The sequence below is a fragment of the Mesitornis unicolor genome, unplaced genomic scaffold (assembly GCF_000695765.1).
Source record: "Mesitornis unicolor isolate BGI_N332 unplaced genomic scaffold, ASM69576v1 scaffold1921, whole genome shotgun sequence".
Classification (NCBI taxonomy): Eukaryota; Metazoa; Chordata; class Aves; order Mesitornithiformes; family Mesitornithidae; genus Mesitornis; species Mesitornis unicolor.
In genome coordinates, this window is record NW_010161477.1 from 3,945 (window position 1) to 25,392 (window position 21,448).

The following is a 21,448-nucleotide window of genomic DNA, read 5'->3' on the forward strand; positions in this document are numbered from 1 at the left end:
GAAGTAATTGGCCAGATGAGAGGGAGTTGAAGAGAAAAACCTTCAGGGTGAGCTTGAGTGATTAGTCAGAACTCTGTGCAACTGGGAGTCGTATCATGCAAATAAAGTATGAAATCTGTTTTGTAAAACTAAGTTGTTTTGGTTTACATTCTTAGATCTATTATTTCTTACACGTATTATCCTGATTTTCATTGCCATGGGAAGCAGGACAGACATACACATGTCTTATCGCGTGAGGATTTATATGCTACTTATATCTGTTGATGATTCATTGCAATTGCTTCTCTATTTCAGGACCTGTAACTAAGCGGACGCTACTGACCTCTGAACCACAAAGGATAAGAGGGAAAAGAAGCGGGAGAAGCTCACAAAGAAAGAGGAAGTGGCTGCACTTTCATCTGGACTTCTTTCCTGCCCTTTATTACTAAAGCTGAATGGCAAAGAGAGAGCTCCGTGCCTTTCCTCCCCCAGCCTCGGGGATGGGTGGATTGTAGATACAGCGTGTGCGGTGGGGAGAACAGACTGAACCATGAATCTTCAGGCTCAGCAAAAGTCTTCAAGCAAGAGGACTGGGAAACGAATTCCCTATTTTAACGAGCAGGAAATAGCTGTGTCATCAAAAGAACCGCAGCCGCAGCTGAAGGAAGGACAGTACTATGGTCACGGAGGGAATATACCTGTCTCCCAAACTGTGGAGATTTCTCACGCAGGAGGATTAACAAGCGCCCCCAACAACGTTGCTTTGATGAATTCTGTTTACAGTCAGGATAGGGGAGAATCAATGATGATGTCCCAGACGGTAACAGCTGTCAAGTGGCAGAATTCTCTAATGGGAAACCGGTTGCCAGAGAGGGGTGACAGCCACTGGCAGACTCCACCTTCCATGTGGAACCACAGTATGGTTTTTGGGGGCAACCCAAAAGGACCCCATTCCAATGCTGGTGCCCCGGGCTTCTATGGCCACCCAGAAGCCCTTAAAAGAAATCAAGAGAAAGGAGTGTTTGTGTCACAGCTGGACTTGTATGGAGATGCTGTCCAGCAGATGATGTCCCAGAAGGCTCAGCTGGAACAGCAAGCCCTTGTTAGACAGCAAGCTCAAATTAATTCTTTTCATCAGATGCAGAAACAACAGCAGCAGAATCAAAGTCTGCCATTGCAGCCTTTCCAACTCGCATTTGGTCACCAAGGCCAAAAGCAGGGTCTTCCTGAATTGTTACATGTCTTTCAAGAAGCCCCGGCTTCTTCCAGTCCGGCATTTACAGCTCAACAAAAACAGCAAGCTCTTCCCCAGCTACAGCTGTTTGAGAATTTCTATCCTCAGCAGCAGCAGCAGCAACAGGCTGCCACGCAAGCCTTCAGCCTGCAGCAAGCTACTTCCATCGCACAGCCTCACGTGGCAGCTGCAGCCCCGCAGCATCACATGATGGCACACCAGTTTCAGCAGACCGAGAGGAACCAGGAACTGTTCAAGGCTCTGACAGAGCAGAACCAGCAGACGGTGCTACCTCAGACCCAGATTCCCTTTCCGAGAAGGTCACGGAGACTCTCCAAAGAAGGTGTCCTGCTGACATCTGCAGGAGAAGTGTTGGCTTCCAAGCAGGCAGAAGAACAACCTAGCAATTTATTTCTGCATCACTGGCAAACTCATCAGCAAGAGGCCCCATTGCAGCAGCTGCCTGAATCACTGGCCCACAACAAAGGTGGCTATTTGCAGCCCAAGAGACTGGATCTGGGGCAGAAGGATGTCCAGGTCAACAGTGAGCTGTGCCAGATGGAAACAGAGAGGCAAGCTGCGGCCCAGAATGGTAGAGAAGGGGAGAAACAGGCAGCAGAAGCTGAAGAAAACACTCAGAGAACTAATGATTTTCAGGGTGTCAGAGGTGGTGTAATCCAGAGTACGCGACGGAGACGGCGTGTTTCTCAAGAAGCCAATTTGCTGACTTTGGCCCAAAAAGCTGTTGAGCTGGCTTCTCTTCAGAATGTAAAGGTAAGGTGTACAGCCTAACGAATGTGGCATGTTTTAGACTGCTGCACAGCGCTGAGATGAAAGGAGTTTATGTACGGATGCAGGACAGGATGGCATCTTGATTGAAGAAGTGGTGTAGTACAGCAAGGGCAGCTCTGGAGTGGTGGCACATAAGTTCAGCTACTGTAATTCTTAGATGCATGAGAATAGAGATCTCCTAGTGCAGTGAAACCACAAAGGGCTGTTTTATTTTGCTAATACTGAATGTGATTTTAGCCCAGGGCTTCAAAATAAGGCCATTTTCAGCTGAGGTCTCAAGCTGGTCAGGAATTTGGAGAGACAAGTATAAGCAGTTCACCTGGTGTCTTTTTACCAATTTATCATTCTCTTCTGCTGCACGCCTGCCAGTTTTTTGGTTTTAGCGGTTGAAGTGTTTCTAAACTGTGCTATCTAAAAATTACATGGTGCAGTGTACAAGTTCAGTATTTCCCAAACAGTAAAAGCCTGAGGAAGCCTCACACGAGGCATAACGGAGGTCTGTCTGATGTGGTATCCTGTTTCTGAGCATGGCCTGCAGTGGATGTTTAGGGATTGGTAATGTGAGGACAAAGCCTGCCTGCAGACCTTCTGTAGGGCTTGGTGGGGCAGACTGTTGGCTGGCTAGGTAATTAGCCTGGGTAAGGTAGGCTGGGTAGACTAGCCTAGAGGAGGCAAGTGGTGGGATTTTGGAGTTGGGTGGGGATTATTGGGAGAGTTTTCTTTCAGTTATGATTTGACTAATCTTTCATTGAGCACCTCTCATGAGAAGATACTTTTCTTTGGAAGCTTTGTTTTGTTGACAGAGTCTGATGAAATGCAGGTGATAGAGCATGAGCTACTTTTACCTACAGTTTTGCCACTGGAGTTGCAGCTCAGCCAGACAACAAAGGGAAAGGAATTTTATTCCCTCTCTAGTTCTCATCATAATTCTCTTCCTATTCTGTCTGTGGCCATTTTTCCAATTTCTTCCTTAGAGGCATGTCCTGTTTGAGTGAAAGAACTGAACGAATACACGAGGCAAGTATCCATAGTCTACTCCATCTTTTTCAGCAGCCAGTGACTGCTGATGCTGTCTTCAATCCTTTTTGCTCCAACTCCAGTTGAACAAGCAGATTTGATAGAAAACTAGCAGTGGTCAGCAGCGAGAGCTGTTTGCTCACACTCTCCTGGCCGTTTTATGTCTGTGCTGCAGGAAGGCCTTCAGTTCACCTTGCAGTCTGATCACCAATGCAGCGGCAAGAAAAAGCTAACAAAGCATCAAGGAAAAAGCCCTGAGAGGCGAAGCAAGAAATTGGCTGTTTTAAGGCATATGTCTGCTTGCAGCTTGGTTTGTAATGTAAGGACCAAACAGAGAAATGTTTTGACAGATGCTCTTTTGTTCTTTGTGGCTATACAAGCAGCCTGTTTGCTTGGATGATGGCGCTGGCAGAAGAGCTCTTGATGTTTAGATCTCTTCAGGCTTTCAGGAAGAGGTTTTAAAAGATGTTAAAAGTTCTTGCCTGAGGTCTGATAGATTTCACATCCTTAGGGGCGTTGGATATCATGTGAGGGAGAAAAACAAAACATGTACAGGAAGAGAGTGGGCTCCTCTTATGAGTCTCATCCTGTTATAAACAACCTGAAAGCCTCCTCTAGCAGAGGTTATGTGAAGAGCGTGCAAGCACACCATGGGATTGAATTATTGATGAAAGAAGATACGTTCATAATTTTACCAGTTGTTTGAACACTATGTGTTATGCAAACACATTTTGGACAGAGTATGTGTCTACAGGTGGTGTCACAACTGATACTTAGCACCAGAGCTGTCCTTCACACTGTGCCTGCCTTTTTCAGGTGATGCAAGCTTATTGCTGCTTACTGTTATAACTCTTAGGTTTATGTTTTCATTTTGCATATAAATGTTATATGCAAAAATGAAGTGTAATTTATTTTGTTTAACCGCGCAGAAAACTTTTCTCAGATCTGAAATGGTCGTCTGAAGGAAATCTGGATTTTCATACCCCTTTATGGAAGGGAGACAGAGGTTTAGTTACCTGGCCTTTTTTCCCTGGCACAGGGCAGGGCACCAGCTGCCACGGGCAAAATAAAATTTTAACAAAAATTTGTTTGTGGAATTGCAATTCTGGGCTCACCTCCTTCATGCACAAGCTTCAGTTTGACTGCGGAGAAGAAGCTGCCTTTGCTGTTAGCAAGGTGGTGCAGAATGATGGCAGAAAGCGCTGCACAGGCTGGTGTGGTTTCTTGTCTGATCACAGCAGTGGCCTTGCAGTGGTTCTTCCAGCTGTCACAGTTGGGTTTTGTCTGTGAATTCTGCATTTTTTAGAAAGTGCTTGAGGGACAGACAGGATCAATGCCAGAATGGCCGATGGGTTTCTGTGGGTGTCCTGGAGGACTCTAGATCACTAGTTCATCCTTCGACATTTGTGCAGGAGTCTAAATGGAAGTGCAACATGGTTGTGCTTTCTGGAGTTATCCACCAGCCCTCCTGCCCCAAATTCTGCAACAGAGATACTGAGCTAGCTGAAAATCCCATAGCAAGCAAAGGTCCTGTCCCTTGTTCATTGCCACCTTTCTGCTTACCTCTGAGCATAAGCATACAGTTGAGAAACTATTTAAGGGTGTCAGGGTTTATGCAGTTGGTCTATCATCCGATGCCTTCTCCCCACCCAAGGAAAAAGGAAGGAGATTTGTGAGTTGAAATATTAATATATTTAATAAAATGATAATATACTAATATTAAGAACAGTTATACTATAAAATACAGAGGGTTACACTCAGCCAATACTGTGGGGGTGTAGGTCTCAGGGTTAGGATGGTAAACAAGTCCCTCTTGAGATGTCAGCCACGGAAGAGGGGGCAGGAGGGAGGGGAAGAGACAGAGAAGGAAGGACTGTCCCTAGCAAACTCCCTGATTTTTAGTGATTGTGACATTGATGGTATGAATAGCATTAAGTGGTCAGACTGGAGTCCCCTTGGGGTTGACTCCCCTAGGTTTTCATTCCCCCAGCATCCTCAACTATTTATCTCAAGACCTTGAAGACCCTGAGCACTGTGGCAACCTGCAGCCAGTATTAGCTGAAACCTATAACGAAGTTTTTATCAACTTTATACAACTATTAAATGTTGTAGTCCTTGCAAAATTGCAGTTTTCTTCAACAGAAAACTGACTTTCAAATTCTGTCCCAGTAAACCAGGACAAAAGGTCTGACACAAATAGCTTAATTCCAAAATAAGTTGTGTCCCCTCTTAGTAAACATTAGAGATGTGTGATCTTTCATGACCAGAAAAGCTCTGATGTGGACCAGAGCATCTTTAAGGACGCCTCAGCTATTTATATTCAGTTCCCAGTGGTGCCTTCTGTCTATCTCTACTAATGTCCAGGTCTCCTCCTTCCTCTTTTTTCTCAAAGGGGCCATCTCTCCCATCATCAAGGCAGAGAGTCCTTTGCTGGTTACCTCCCAGTCTTGAAAAGAAAAGGAGCATGGTTAAGTGATCAGCCAGCCAAAGAGATGTGACATCTTTTGTGTGACTAGGTGCCACAATTTCCTCCTTGTAGTCAGGAAATTAGTGCATGTCTCTTGACCTACAGAGACCTGTGTAGCGCACAGGAAGCGCCTGAGGTTTGTAGATTGGTCAGAATTGGTGTTCGCTCACATAGAAATATTGCCATTACTTGGTTGGTTGCTGTTTTTCTCTCAGATACCCAGAAAGTATGCTAGAGTGCTTGTACTTCACTAGTAAGGTGATAACAGCATAAATTTCCCTGATGGAAGGAGTCCCACATACAGCAGTGAGCTGCTGCTTCAGGTATGGGCAGGACTAGTGGAAGTAGGCATCTCTTTTCAGTAGGTGACCTGTTTGTATGTTTAAAAAGGCATCCTTGTTTGTCTCTCCTTCCTGAAGTAGTGGAGTGAGGCCACAGACATTTAGAGAAGCCCCTCACTATCCAGAGGCAGTGGTCCCTAGTGACACATCTGCTAGCATGATGAATGCCCTCCAGATCTGAAATTGGTGGTCTCCTGGGAAAGCACAGGTGCAGATCACCAGCCTGGAGTGAAGGGAAGTCCTCACAGCTCATGAATTCCCCCTGCAGCACCATCTGGGGCGGCTGATGCCAGTTGTGACTCTTCAGTTGTGTGTTTCTTCATTCATTGTGTAGCGGGGGCAGATGTCTGCACTCTCCTAAACTGCACTGCCACTTATGGTATAAACCTTTCTGTGCACACTTACCCTTACTGTAATAAAAGGTCTTGGAAGGAGACAGTTCTAAATCTTCTTGATATGATTGATTTTATTTGCTCAAGCTTGACACCTAGCCTTTTTGGAAGGCTTAGTGTTTCAGAGTGGACCTGTTTGCAACACAAGTTACCAGGGCTCCTTTGGAGAGACGGCAGAGCACCAACTCCAGGCTCTGACTGATGCATCTTGTGACAATACAGTTGCACTTCCCCCAATATAAATAGGGTATCCAAGTGGGACTTTAGTGTCCTTCTAGCTCTCCTGAGTTAACACTTCGTGGACCAGCTGGAGCATCCTCTCTCACTCATCAGTGAAGCCAGCTTTCTTGTTCTGTGACTGCAGTGAAATGACTGGGGGGTTGTCCGAGTCCTTATGACAGAACCTGCTGATGCTGGCTTTTTAATCAAGATTAGATATTCTTAATGACACACAATAAATTATTTTTGAGGACTTCAGTAAATCTCTGCAAAGTTTTGGAAGTCCAGGTTGAAGACCTTTTGTCATACCTGAGAAATAAGGTACCTTAGTTTCCACCTACAAAACACAGTAGTTGAGGTAGATTCCACAGTAGAATGTGGCTCTGATGGAGGATGGGTTTGCATACCTCATCCTATCCAAATGCTTTGCAAACAGAGCTCTTAAGTTAGAAGTTCTGAAACACCAAAAGGAGCATCTTCTACAGCTTCTAGACTGCACTTCATCAGAGCTCAAGAAGGCCTTTTACATCCCTGAACAGAGGTCTTTTTTAAAGTTGTGCTTTAACATCTGGCTTCTAAATGAGCTGGCAACTGCTTTTGAATTGAGAGTGGAATCATAGAAGGGTTTGGGTTGGAAGAGACCTTAAAGCTCATCCAGTCCAACCCCTGCCATGGCAGGGACGCCTCCCACCAGCCCAGGTTGCCCAAAGCCCTGTCCAACCTGGCCTTGAACACCTCCAGGGAGGGGGCATCCACAGCTTCTCTGGGCAACCTGTGCCAGTGCCTCACCACCCTCGTAGTAAATAACTTCTTCCTTGTATCTAAACTATGAACTTGTGGATAGTAATTTGAAGGACTAGAATTCGCTTCTCTGGTGTTAACGGTATCCATGTGTTCATTCAGTAACTCATCCTCCATACCCATCTCCTTGGAGCTCAGTTTTCCTAGGGTTTCCATGAGTAAAGAAAGCAGAGACATTGAAGCTGTAATGCAAACAGTGCTGGCTTGCAGTTATGCCACGTTATTCTGCTGAGTAGAAGTTCTTCAGGCTCAAGCCTGGTTAGACAACAAACCTTAAGGGCTCCCATTAAAGTCAGGAAAGTTGCCTGTCACGTGAATCAGTAAAAACACAACAGAGCTAGCTTTTTGGGTTTTTGTGTGAGAGATTTAATTAAGATTATCATGGTTCGGTCTCTCCTGGAATGGAAGTTCAATATTTGGGTTTAATAACGTGCAGTTTACGATCACTACTAAAACTGAAGAACTTGTTGGAGGTTACATAGCAGGGCACAAATTAATCTGGAAAATGTCAAACCGTAGGTAGTGAAATGATACCTAAGAGTGATGTTTACAAATATTCTGGCAGGTTGAGACTTCAGGCAGTGCTCATGTCATTCTAAGAAATGTTGGTAAGGCTTTTGTGAAGTAGTCTTTTTCCTCCAGTGACACTTTTCCAAATCAATTTGAGCTTGCAAATTGCAATGAGAAACTTGATACGCGCTGAAAATTAGATATAACCTGATTTATTATGTAAGTACGGAACTTTTAAGGACTTTATTTTTCTTCTCAGGAGCTGGATGCTTCAGAAGAGAAGAAGAGTGTGCTGGTAGCAGCCGCAGAACCTCCAGCTGCAAAAAGCGTTGTGGAATTCGCCGGTTCTTCACCAGCTCCGAAAAGAGCCCGGGAGGATAACAGCCTCGTGCCTCTTATCATTCCTGTGTCTGTGCCAGTGAGAAAAATTGACCTGCAGAGCCTTGGAAAGGAAAAGTCTGAGGATGGAAAGCTTCAGAGAGGCCAAACAAATGATCGAACTCCTTGTGAACGCAAGCCTTCTGTGATAGTCACTCGGAGGCGGTCCAATCGTAATACTAACATGGAAACCTCAAATCAGGTATGGATACACCAAGAAACCAAAGAGCAGCTAAATGTGGCAGATTTAATTACCTAGCTTTTATCCATAAGCTGTTCTGTTGAAGTAGCTTGGTCTCATGGCTTGAACTTTGAATGGATGTGTTCTGGGAGCTGTATTTTTTTTCATCGTCATATTGCGTTATATTTGGGCATCACTGGCTTCTCATGACATGCAGCTAATGCCAGTGCAGCCCAGCAGTGCCCCACTGCAAAACAGCGAGTACACCCGGATGGTCAGTAACACCAGAATAAATAGTCTGAGTAAAAAGTGCTTTCTCCATACATACATAGATAATAATAAATCGTGAGTAGTGCACGTATGTCTGTGTATGGATAAAATCCAAAGTGAACGTTTATCCTCATGGAATGGAAATACCTTACTGAGGATCTGAGGGTCGGTACTTGAGTGTTCCCCTTCAGCATGGTGATATGTGGGTTTTTTTTGTTTTGGTGGTGGGTTTTTTCTTTAATCTCCTCTATTCAGAAGTACAGGAGAATGTTCATGATACCAGAGAAATGGCAGGCGTCTAGGGAGGTTTCTCTACATTTAAATGCTTGATCTTCTCAGACAATATTGTTACACTGTCTTCTGTTCTCTTATCACAATTTGGTGTCACCCTGTGTCTGTATCAGGGTTCTGCTGTACTTCTGATGTCCTCTTTTAAAGCTGCCAACCAAAGGTTGGACCAGACATATGTGTAGTTCTTGTAAAGTATAACTTCATGAGCACTCAGAGCTAGTGTTGCTGCCTCACAGTTCTGTGTCCATTCCGTTCCCCATCTCCTTCCCTCTTTGCCTTTGTGCTAATTCTTGAGACAGTCTCCAGCTGCCCTATCCGGATTTTGAGTTGCCATGAAAGAATGTTGACATCTCACTGAAGTTTTTCAGATTAAGTATGTAAGTTTTTTCTAATAGCACGAAGATGCTGTTCCAAAGGATGAAGCTGAGGGCTTTGCCCGGAAACCAAAGCAGCGGCCAAGACCCGAGCCACTCTTCATACCACCAAAAGCTGGCACTTTTATTGCACCACCTGTTTACTCTAACATTACTCCATATCAGAGCCACTTGCGGTCGCCCGTCCGTCTGGCAGATCATCCTTCAGATAGGAACTTTGAGCTACCTCCTTACACTCCTCCACCAATTCTTAGTCCGGTGAGAGAAGGATCTGGGCTGTATTTTAATGCTATCCTCTCTTCGAGTGGTCATTCGGTTCCACCTCCAATGACTCCTAAAAGCGCTCACAGAACTCTGCTTAGATCAAGTAAGTTCAGTTTTATCCTTCCTTTCTTGGCTAATTTATGGTTAGGAGCTGTGAAGTAAGAGGATGAAGGTGATGACTGTGGGAGGTGTGGTTATGTGGAACGGTGACTTCTTCGGGATGGTCTGGGGAGATAGGGCGGAGGAAATGCAGTGTTGCTTCCATCTGGACATGCATGTTAAGGTGCATTCACAAGTAATCTGCAACACCCCCTGCTGACGTTCTTAGGGATGGAAAAGTCAGTTCCTTTAATACTTGAACTGAGGGCACAGTAAACCGTCATGACTAAGATGCAGGTGGTGACTGGAAGGTCAGGTCTTGGTCATCTTAAACTACTTTAGCCTATGGGTAATTTTTCTGAGAGATGGATAGCTCTGATAGATATTCAAGCTGTGTGTAGAATGTATCTCAAATGCGAAGATGAGCTGTCTGAGCAGTTCTTTCTCTTCTTTGCAGATAGTTCAGAAGTTACCCCTCCTGTTCTTACAGTAGTGGGGGAAGCCACTCCGGTCAGCATTGAACCGTAAGTACGCAGTTGACTCTCAGCCTGGTATTAAATGTGCTGCTTTGCTTCCTCCTAAACCTTCAGGCTGCACCCTGTACAGTTGATATCTCTTAGAAACATTAAAGCTATTTCTGTTAGTGACTCAAAATACAAATTGTCTTTATTAAAAATTACTCTATACGATAAATAATGTTTGTTTGGGCAAACACACCTTAATTCTAGTGATGTTAACTGCTTTCTGTTACTGCTCACCTGTCTCTGGGCTGAAATACTATTGGTTAAAGGTGAATCTGTCTTGTTTTGCTGTATACAGACACCTCTTTGCATGCTGTGTTTGTTTTAGAGTGGGGGAAATAATGCTCCTTTAGAGGAAGGTCGAAACTTAGTGTGGGAAAATGTCGTCAGCTCTTCCATGGACTGGTCAGATTGCAGGTTGTGTGTGCGGTGTGCATGAGCCGCAGCGCCGCTGTGAACACCACCTTGCTCCCTCCTGGGGCTAGCTCAGGCTGACAGCCCCACAGCCAGCTCCATGCAGTGCGTGTGGCCTGAACTAGTCAACCCCATCAGTCTTTTTAGCTGGCTGTGTGCTGGGGTAGCTCAGGCATGGGTGGGAGCAGCTGTGGCAGATGCTGAAGTTACGCACTTAGGCTTGGTGCCAGTCCTGCTAAACCTGAGCAGAGCAGCAAATGTCTCTCAGTGCTCTCTCACCCTCTCGGGGTGTAACCAGCTCGAGTTCAGTGCTGCAGATCTACAGCGAGGTAGTTCCAATTCCTTGTTTTACCCAGGTTAAAGAACTCTTGCAAAATCTAAACTTGGAGATGCATGGCATGGAAACGCCCACACGGCATAAAAACACCCCCGTGGCTCTGCGCTGCTGACTGTGCAGTGAGGAATCTCTGCTCTAACGCTGCAGCATATCCTGTAACACTTGAGGTGTTTAACGCACTCTTCCCAAGTAAATACCAGCCTGCTTTCACTTTTTCTTCCATAATGGCTTATATTCTTAAAATGAACTGGAACATTTCCTGTCAATTTTTTTTCTCACCCTTTTTTCTACACTTTTGGCAGCAGGCTGACCTGAGCAAATGTCGCAGTTTTGAGTGAACCCAGATTATTCTTGTCACCTTTGCAAATCCCTTCCAGGCTGAGCCCGTTCCTGGACATAAGCACTTCTGGTGTTTTTTAAATCTGTTTTGAAAATGGCTTAATTTGTCTTTCTGTTGTTGGTTCATTGCAAACCTGCTAAGGGGAGCCTCTTCTTGAGCAGATGTTCTTCGCTCCCCTCCATGTCTTGGTCTTTGACCTCTCTGTTACATAGACTATATAGGAAGTAAGTCAGGAAGCACTTTTTTTAAGGGGAAAAGACCCACATGTTTGATTTGATTTGTGGTCTTGACTGTCAGAAGGTGACTATAACTTGTGATTACCCGATACTGTGTTCTTCATTGTTTGTGCTTTGCCAGACCTTCTGCTAATGCATCTCAAAAGGTCATTTCATTGCAGAGATTTGGACTAGGAAATGTGATAATGAAGCTTAATTCCTCTGTTCGTGAGGTAGCAAAATAGGCAGCTGGTGTCACACATCGTTGTGTCCTACCGACTTTGCAGTTCAGTTGCTTCAAAGTCTTGAAGTCATCCCTCAGCTGGCCAGCCTCGAGTTTAGCCATGGTGCATCAGCTGTGGATTGCCTTCCTAATTCATAGACTCAATTCTGGGTGTTACTGCACTCAGCTGTACACCGGGGTGTACCAGGAACACCGTTGGTGCTTGCAGGCAAGAGCTTTTGCTGTGCTGAAATCGAGGCTTCATCAGTAAGGGAATCGAGGAGTAATGTAGCTTGAATGGATCTCTGGAGGTCATCTGGTCCAAGCCTTGTTTGGAGTAAAGGCTGAGAGCAGGCCGAAATAGGTCAGGTTACTCGGGTCAACTCTTGCAGTGGAAATCTGGTTTTATTTAGACATTGCAAGTACAAGGTCTAATTCTTAGGCTTTTCTAGCTTAGAGATGCCACATTCTAAGTTTAGTTCCAAGATGATAAGTTCTGATAGCCTTTCAAGCCCACATTCTTTCCCTCCAAGCCCACATTCTTTCCCTCCAGCTTTTCCAATTTCCTTTCTCGCTCAGGTGAGGCCAAAGGAGTCTGTGTCTTGGGACACAAAATTTCCCAATGCAGTAACAGCCTCTGTCTGTTGCCAGTTTCTGTCAGTCATCCCTTCTAGGGGGGATCAGAATCCATTACTCTTTCCTCCACTGTGAAACTGCATCCTGTAACAATAAGCGAGACAGATCACAGAGAGCAGAAGACTCCACATCAACGTGGTTTTCCAGTCCATCACAATGTGCTGAGAGGAGGACTTAAAGGGGTGTTTGTTTTGCAGCAAGGTCGTCTTCTCAATCTTGCATGAAACCTCTTGCTTTTTATTTTTGGTCTGGATTGTGCTGTATCTGTCCAAGGTAATCAAGGCAGGTGAAGGAAGAATTGAAAACTGCGTAGTGTTAGAGGTTTTAATAGACTTTTGTACCTGTAAAACACTCAAACCCGAACTTTGAGGTTTTCTTGGAGTTCTTCATTCTCCATTCAGGTTCCACATTTAGTGTACATTTGCAATTGAATTACCTTTGAGAAGCAGATCCTGAGAAAGCTACGCACGTGAATTGTGAAACTGTTCCCCTCAAGTGTGAGGAAGTAGATCTGGATCTGCTGTAGATGCAGAAGAAGTTGTTTGTGAAATAGCTTTTTATGTGTGCTGAAGTCAAACATTTGTTTTGAATGCGGGCTTTTCCAGCTCATGACATCCCATGATGCAGTTGCTTACTGGCAACAACAAAGTGATGTGTTAGGCAGGAAAAGGGGAATTGAGGTGTTTCCTCCTTTCTTTTCCATAACAGGAAACGATACCTTCTTACTTCCTTTGATACCAGAGTCTTCTAGGACTTCAAAGCATCCTGCTGGAACATTTGCTAGTATCTCTCTGGGTTTTTGTGTAGGATATCTGTGTTGTTTCGAGGTCTCCTCGCACCTTTTCCACGCTCTTGCTTTCCTAATAGACATGAGTGTGTCATTTCAGAACAGGAAGGACCAGAAAAATCTGGTGGCTGGCATTTATCAGGTGTTTCTGTTTGTATTCCTTATTATACTGGATCATGCTTTTTTTTCCTGGTATTTGTGTTTCCCCTCATACTTGGGGGCAACCAAGCCCAGACTTGGGAATTATAGCAAACCTTGCCCTGGGCAGGGAGTTACAGATTTTTTTTTCTGATTAAATCAACTCCAGAGCTTAATAAATCTTGTGGGCACTGCCTGATCTACACTCTCTCAAAAAAAAAAAAAAGGGAAAAAAAAAAGAAAAAAGAAAAGAAAAAGAAAAAGAGATCTTATTTCTCCATCCTTTCCCATTTCAGGAGCTACCAGTATGGTGCTAGTTGACTGACATCTGAAAGGAGAACGTTTCTGCATTGAGCATAGCAGCTGTTCTCAGATATTTCTGTTTTCTGAAGGGTCTTTTTGCTAACTTAGTTTGGACATTTCATTTGCTCTCTCTTCCGGACCTCTGAATTGCATACATAGTTGCTGTATCACTTGGAAAGTTGTCTTTGGATTTATCCAGTGTATTTTACTCAGAGTTTGTGCAGCTACTGCTGCATATTTTGCCACTGAGTAAGAGACGTAGAGCAACAGCACAGGACACGGGTGCGCTCACTGCTTGCTGTGCCATCGGTGTAGACGTCCAGGCCTGCAAGTCTGGTAGAGCCGTCTTGCAGAATGAGCAGTACAGTTTTCATTGGCTTATGTTTTTTGTTTCAGTTATTAGAAATACTTTCTAGAAGATGATAGCATGTGTCGTAACAGACCAAGCTTTGAGGTTGATCCTACTTCGAATGGGGAGTTGGACCAGATAGGTTGAAAAGGACTTGGAGGCTAAATGATGCTATGAGTCTGTAGTTATGGCCAGCAAAGCTTTAGCACTAAAAAAGGCTCACCTATCTTACGCATGAGGAGCAAGCTTGCTGTGAGAGAAGTCCAGTGACAGCCTCCCAAAAAGGGATTATTGAAAGCTAATAGCTGTTCTCTGAGGAGTTTTTAGGAGAGCCTAATGTAAATCCAGTTCCAACCACTGTTGATTAGATAATGGAAACTGGTATGGACGTAAAACCTCTCACCATTCGAGTAATGAATTAGTGTAACCTACAACACCTGAAAGCTGCTCACGTATGCAGGAGCCTGCTGCATTTCAGTTTCCTCATAATTAGTGCTTCTAGCAGAGATGGAGACTTTCTGGATATTGTAAAGGGGACCTGACCGTTCCTTGTTACCTTTTCTGCAGGCGAATAAACGTAGGAACTCGTTTTCAGGCAGAAATCCCATCACTCCAGGACAAATCTCTGGCAGCAGCTGATGAACATAAAGCAGAGCTGGTTTGGCAGCCGTGGGGCGACCTGGAAACCAACAAAGTCACCCAAGAGAACGGTAAGAGTGTGGGAGGCTGGTAAATGGGACTGAATTATCACAGTTGGAGTAGGGGTAACCACATATCTGCTGTAGGCGTAATTTAAGCTCTCTTAGAGCTGCCAGTCAACTGACATGTTTGAGTGGCCTTGAAAAGAGTCCTAGGAATAAAACTTGTTTATTGGGTTGTGCTTGGCAGAGAGGAGGTTGATAGGATGTTTTGTTTTTTAAATTGAGATTAAATGGGCCATTTGTTACTGCTCAGGCAAAGAGCAGCCTTTTGCTTAGTGAAGCTTCCTTCTCTTTGTTAACATTTGAATGCCACATGTATTCAACTTCTGTATTTTCAGGGGATGTTCTAGGCATAATAGTATTTTGGAAAAATCAAGTTGTAGACAGAAGTCAGGGTGAGGAAGCAGGAGCTGTGGCAGCTGGTAGCAGACCTGGGGAGCGATGAGCTGTGGTGTGTATAAATCCTGAAGGGAAGAGGAATGACGAGGCTTGGAAGAAATCTTTCTGATGAGAGAGAAAAAAGGGTATTGTGAAATGGAAATTCAGTCTAGTAAAGAGGGGAATTTGGGAAATCTCTGAGGTGAAGGGAGATCAGAAGATGTTATAGGAGGGAGAAGAGAAGAATCTCCGTGTCTAAATAGTCCTGCATGCAGAGTAATGTTGTGTGACGTTGCAGTCTAATGAGTTCGTGTGTTTAAATTTGCAAGGACATTCAACTTCTCTGAGAGTTTTCCTTTCCGTTATCTCTAGCTCTGCTTCAAAAGAGATAATTAATGATGTGAATCCTATAGGGAACTCCGTATTAATCTTCTTATCTGAATTTGTTTGGTACCTCTCTGGAAATAGTGGAAAACCTGCTAGCTGCTGCCTGTTCAAGCATTTTTCCTGGAGGTGGAACCAACCAGGAGCTGGCGTTGCATTTCTTGCACGAAGCGAAGGGAAGCGTACTGGTGAGTCTTCCCAACCTGCCTCTTGATGTGGTCAGAGATGTTAATGAAGGCTGGGTAACCTGTTGCTCCTGGGAGGAGGGCCTTGCAAACTCCTTCCTCTGCGTCTGGCTCCCGCTGTTTAGTGTCCCTCAAAGAAGCTGCTGTCCCTAAAGTGGGTTCTGCCTGATGTACAGCACCGTGTTCACTCACTATCTTGTGTATTTACAAGTTTAGCTCTAACAGACAGACTGACAGTCTACCAGAGCGAGTGAGTCGAGACTACTAAATGCACCTTAAATGTTGTCTTCCTTGGGAAGGTGACCACATTGGAAGCAAACTGACACTTGTGAGGCTATATTGACCTGCATTGGAGAAGAGAACAAACTAAAAGTGTTTTAGTATTTATCTAGGTTTCTGCTAGATAAACTCCCAGAGCCAGCTCGCCGTTGTGGATGCTGTTGCTGGCATCAGGGAGGAGCAGAGCTGCCCCTGGCAGCAGGAGCTCACTGTTGAGGTGGTTTAAACTGCTGAGGAATGCACGACTCCACTCTCTCCTTCCTCCTAACTTTGAAAGCACTTCCAGTTTAAATAAAAAGTAAAAAGCAGCTTAAGAGGGCTTTGTGTGTGTGTGGAACCTTCCAGTCACGATTGCTCTGTTTTATTTTGAAATACTGCTTGAGAGACAATCACAACAACTGGGATGTTTGAGGCAGACATCATTTAGAGCAGTGTTTTGGATGTGAGTGTGTAACTCAGGAGTTCAGTAAATGAGAATAAGCTGCTGCATGGTCTCTGCCTATGGAATTGGCTCTCTCCCAGTACTGTGGTGGTTGTTGGAACTTGTCAATTCGCACAGACACGAAGAGGTGCTGAGGGCTCACTACCTGCCTGTGGTACCCAAGACTCAGTGGATAGTCAAGATTGTGATTTTAAAGTTGTCCCAGATGTTAAACCGCTATGGTTCTTGTCAGTTAATTTGCCAGAAGAGGATTAACAGTTATCTTTGTTTTAAATACCCCAAACGTTATTATTTTATTTGTGTTTGTCTTAGGAAGCTTTGACCAAGCTGCTACTGAAGAGGCCAGTACGATCGCCTACCCACCCTTTGGCAGATTATCACTACACAGGTTTGTTAACCAGAATAACTCTGTGCTGCCTGTCTGTCACTAAAGAATTCTCCTATCCTTTTCTGCTCTTTTGGAGAACTCTACAGCATTACAATTAAATGTAAAGACCACTTTTCTCTCTGGTAAATCAAATGATGGCTTGCCAGGAATCTTTCCTGTGCAAATTGTGACACTTCTCATGTAAGAAACAACTGCATCTCTCAGAACATGTGCACACGTGTTAGTTGTGTGTGTGTGTGTGCTGATTTCCTTGGGGAAAAGGGAATACGATCCCTTACACTAAGCACAGAGAATGCAGAAATGAAGCTGGTACTTATGAGAGAGGCTGTGGTAACCTCAGCCTCCCAACCATGAATTTCCAGGGCGGAGTTAGGGCGGTTTATAGGAGTTTTCAAGCTTGCCGAAGAAAGCTCAGCCAACTGCTGTAGCTTGTCAATGGTTCTGCAAAAACTAAACGCTGTAAACTGCCTTTGTAGTCTCGCACCTAATTAGCAAATAGCAGTAGGACACAACTTCAGTGTTCTGGAGTGACCCTGGCTGCCTGAAAGACCTGATCTGAAGTGGCAGAGTGGTGCCACCAAGCAGAGAAGTTGCATTTCTTCATTATCCTACACTCCTGCTATCATGCTTGGGAAATATTACTAGGTTAATATCTGTAAGGCAGGAGGAGATTCCAAAATGTGTTTACTATCAGAGGCAAGGATGCTAAGATAGCAGCAGTGTTTGAGATGCAATAAATCTTCAGGTGCAGTGGATTGCTGCTGGAAGACAAGATCCTCTTCTCCTGCCCCACTGTTTCCCTCGTATAAAATCTAACAACTGGGCCACCACAAAGTGTGTGTGTTCACCTTGCTGTCTTGTTGAAAAACATGTTAGTTCTTGTAATGGGCTGGTTTTTGCAAGCTGAGCTGAGTTAAGCTGTGGTGATGAGTGCTAGATCTAACACAGAGGGATGAGAGGAGGGTTGAAGTGGGGTGGTGGAGGAGGGTTTAACAGCAGCGTGCAGTTATGCTGAATTAGGTGTGACGTGACTGCACCCATGCACGTCGGTATTGGTCTTATTTAAGGAGAATGTGAAGAAAAAGTGCGTAGAGGAGTAAACACTGGAAATTGCAAAGGTTTCAGTTACAACTTGTTTTATCTGCAGGATCGGACAAGTGGAAAGTTGCTGAAAAAAAACTTTTCAACAAAGGCATTGCAATCTACAAGAAAGACTTCTTCTTGGTCCAAAGGCTTGTAAGTGACTTTTTTTTTAAATGACAGCAATGATACATTCTTAGACATTTGTTGAGCATTTAATACAGGGAGTTCAACCTTGATTTCTCTGGAACTTCAATATCAAGCATTAATTTCTGTACTCAGAACGTTCAACCTTGATTTCTCTGAAACCTCAATATCAAGCATTAATTTCTGTACTCAGAAGATTTCAGAGAAATTTTATGACCCAGCACAGCATCAAATCTCACTGGATAGAACAACAGTGTTTGTTTTGCTGTTGTTGTTTACTTAGCCCTTGTACTCACTGCGTTACTTCCATCAGTCCCCACTGCAGATACCGCTTCTGCAGGGCGTATTTATAGAGCTGGTAATGTTCCAGTACAGCTTAAATGGCTTGTAAGAGTAAATAGAAATACTTCCTTGCTACTGATGAGAAGGACCAAAGAAGGAGATGCGAATGGTGCATCCGTTAGGATCTCTCTTTCCAACTTGAAGGACCAAAGAAGGAGATATGAATGGTGCATCCGTTAGGATCTCTCTTTCCAGTTTTCTGTGACAATGATAGTAAAAATGATCGTTCCCATCTATTTCCATGAGGTACGACGCTTCAGCAGGGGGGAAATCACTGAAGAAGAGTGCAAAACCAGGAGCTGCATACGTATTTTTTGAATAAATTCCTAAAAGGCACTTAAGTTGCAAAAGCCCAGGAGCTAAGAATATATTCCAAAACTTCCAGATAGAAATCACTGATAGAGAATATGTAGATGGCCACAGGTCTGTACTGGTAATTGTCTACCCCCACATGTGTATGAAATGCACATGGCCAAAACGGGAAAGCGCTGCAAACCTCCTTTTCCATTTTTGGACCGGTATTCTGGTCTGGTCTTCCCTGAAGTGCTGCTGGAAAAGAAAGCTCTCCCATAAAACTGAAAGGCTGCATTCAAGCCTGGCAGCGCAGTTGGGATGTTTTGGAGGCTAAGATGTGCATGAAGCTTACAGAGTCCCAGGTTCTGTCACCTTTACATTGACCAGCTTTTCTTTGGAAAATGTATTTCTTAGTAACTAAAGGTGGCAGTAGGGAATGGGCTGTGGGATGGGGGATACAGGCAAATATGACACAGACAAGGAGGTTTCTCAGCAGTTGCGGTGGAATGGAGACTGCTGGGCAAAGAAAAACATTAAGTGTATTTATTGCACCTTTAGTCATTGTTTGTAAGCCTTCTTAAAGTCATGTAATCCATTGGACTTCTGTGATTTTTTAAACACCAGATAAAAACCAAAACAGTGGCTCAGTGTGTGGAATTCTACTACACGTACAAGAAACAGGTGAAAATTGGTCGGAATGGGACCTTAATCTTTGGGGACATTGATGGTGCTAATGAGAAGTCTATGAAAGATGAAGCTGAAGTTGACATCAAGGTAATCTCCTAAATTTCTCTTTTCCCCTTTTGGGCTGTGGTGTGAAGTCTGATTTTTGTCTGTTGTCTCATATGCTGGTAAAATCAAAAGTAGAAACAATCTGGCCAGTGTGGAGGAGTCCAAATTCACAGACTTCTGTCCTGTGTCACATAACGATGTTTACTTACAGACACCAAAATTAACAGTTCCTTTATCTTCTGCTGAAGAGTTCCCATAGGTTTGCACGCGTTCTTCCTCCCAGAAGGGACATTTACAGTGAAGAACAAGGGCATGAGGAGGAGGAGGAGGAGGAAGAAGAGGAAGAGGAGGAGGCAGAGGAAGGGTTGGATAACAGAAAGAAGAGCACAGTTACTTTCAAAGATGAACAGACACTACAAGATGGTGTGATAGTAAGTGCTGCATTGTGCTGCTTGTGCTTTCTGATGCCACCTTCGCTCTGCAACTAGTTCAGAAAATAAAGTTCTGGGTGGGAGAACTTAGATGAGTGAAAAACCCAGTATAATTCTTTGTGGCTGGTGCACACATGGGACCATGATGAGAAATGTCCCAAAAATACCCTGAAGATTTTCTCGTTAAGTAAAACCTTGATCTGGAGTAAATGAAGTGCAGGAGCTCATCGTTGTTTTCCTTCCTCTGGTGGGTTTAGGTTTCAGTTTGCCTTAACTGTTCCCCTCTCCCCAAAGGCCGGTGATGCCGAAATGAGTCAAGAGGCAACTGTTGCAGGCAGAATTGGGAGGAAGCCAAGGGAGACAACGGTGAAGCCTCGGAAGCCCATTACTGCTCCAGTGCCGAGGAGGAGGAGGAAGCAAAAGATAAAATCAGACGCTACCAGTAAAACACAGAACACGGAGAACACGTTTCCATGTAAAAAATGTGGCAGGTAAGAGCAACTCTGCCTCCAGCAATAGTCACAGCATTGCAGGAGGGCATCTCCTGTGGAAGCTTGTTCTCAAATGAGCTTTCCTGCTGTCTGTTTAAGCCAGGACACTGGCAATGCTTTTAATGGCTTATTACCCCACTAATATTCACAGATTAGAGTTTTTTCCAGTTCCCTACATAAACTGCTTACTCTTAAAACAGCAGTGATTCTCGTAGTTCCAGTAGTTATCCCTTTATTAACACTGGCAATACTTTTAATGACTTATTACCCCACTAATATTCACAGATTAGCGTTTTTTCCGGTTTCCTACATAAACTGCTTACTCTTAGCAGTAATTCTCGTAGTTCCAGTAGTTATCCCTTTATTTAAAAAAGGCACCAAGCTAGGAGATGGCAAGAAAACTCTTGTCTAGTGACAGCACCAGGGGTGGTGACAGATTCCTAAAAAAAACGTAGCTGGCCCTGCCAGGGCACCCTGGCTCTGTGTCCTCGGGGAGCACGTGGCACTGGAAAGAGCAGTGCTGGGAGACCTCAGGCGGCTGGGATTTGGTCCTGGCCACTGACAAAGGAGAAGCAGGCGAGGATTCTCAATGGTGCCTAAACTTTTCTTCTGGCAGTTGGTGTGAAATCCCTCCTTGTTCACCTCCACATTTATTGCATTTTTGCAGCATAATGAGAATGCCCGAAAACCAGGCCCCTGTTGCGTTAAGCGGCGTGTGTGTGTTTCAGATATCAGCGCCACTCCTCTGCATTTAGAAAATGTGAGAGCTGAATAAGGGATTAGAGGAAATGGCTGTATTAAGACATGAAGCAAGTGGTTTGAGGTGCTCAGGATCTTGTTCTGGCATTGCACCTCGTGCTGGCACACAGCAGGCAGAAGGGGCATTTGCTGTAGGTTGCAATGCCACCGTGAGCTGCCGTGCTGAAACTCGGGACTGGAGCAGCAGAAGCTCTTTTGGAGAGTTAACGAAGGAGTCTGCGGGAGAGACCAGTGCTAACGTGCCTGTGTGTTTCCTCAGGGTGTTCTACAAGGTGAAGAGCCGCAGTGCTCACATGAAGAGCCACGCGGAGCAGGAAAAGAAGGCGGCTGCACTGAGGCAGCAGGAGAAGGAGGCAGCAGCAGCGGTGGCAGCAGCGGAGGCGGCAGCAGCAGCCCACAGCCAGGCCCGGCAGGAAGAGAGCAGCGAGAGTGGGAGCAGCAGCAGTGGCAGCAGCAGTGCAAGCTCGGATGAAGATGCAGAAATATAGCAGCAGACCAGAACTGGAGGGAGAAGCAAGGCTGGACCCCACCTCCCTCTTGGTG

At 44.7% G+C, this 21,448-nt stretch overlaps 1 protein-coding gene across 1 annotated transcript; it reads left to right on the forward strand.

The window, feature by feature from the left end:
- The first annotated feature begins 278 nt into the window (after positions 1 to 278).
- ELMSAN1 (ELM2 and Myb/SANT-like domain containing 1) lies at positions 279 to 21,393 on the forward strand. The gene is made up of 12 exons (XM_010192986.1): positions 279 to 1,987; positions 8,012 to 8,332; positions 9,268 to 9,613; positions 10,067 to 10,133; positions 14,440 to 14,582; positions 15,420 to 15,523; positions 16,554 to 16,629; positions 17,777 to 17,865; positions 19,117 to 19,266; positions 19,473 to 19,655; positions 19,950 to 20,146; positions 21,165 to 21,393. The coding sequence occupies exons 1-12, from the start codon at positions 530 to 532 to the stop codon at positions 21,391 to 21,393; spliced, it is 3,363 nt and encodes a 1,120-aa protein (XP_010191288.1). The 5' UTR covers positions 279 to 529.
- The last annotated feature ends 55 nt before the right edge of the window (positions 21,394 to 21,448 follow it).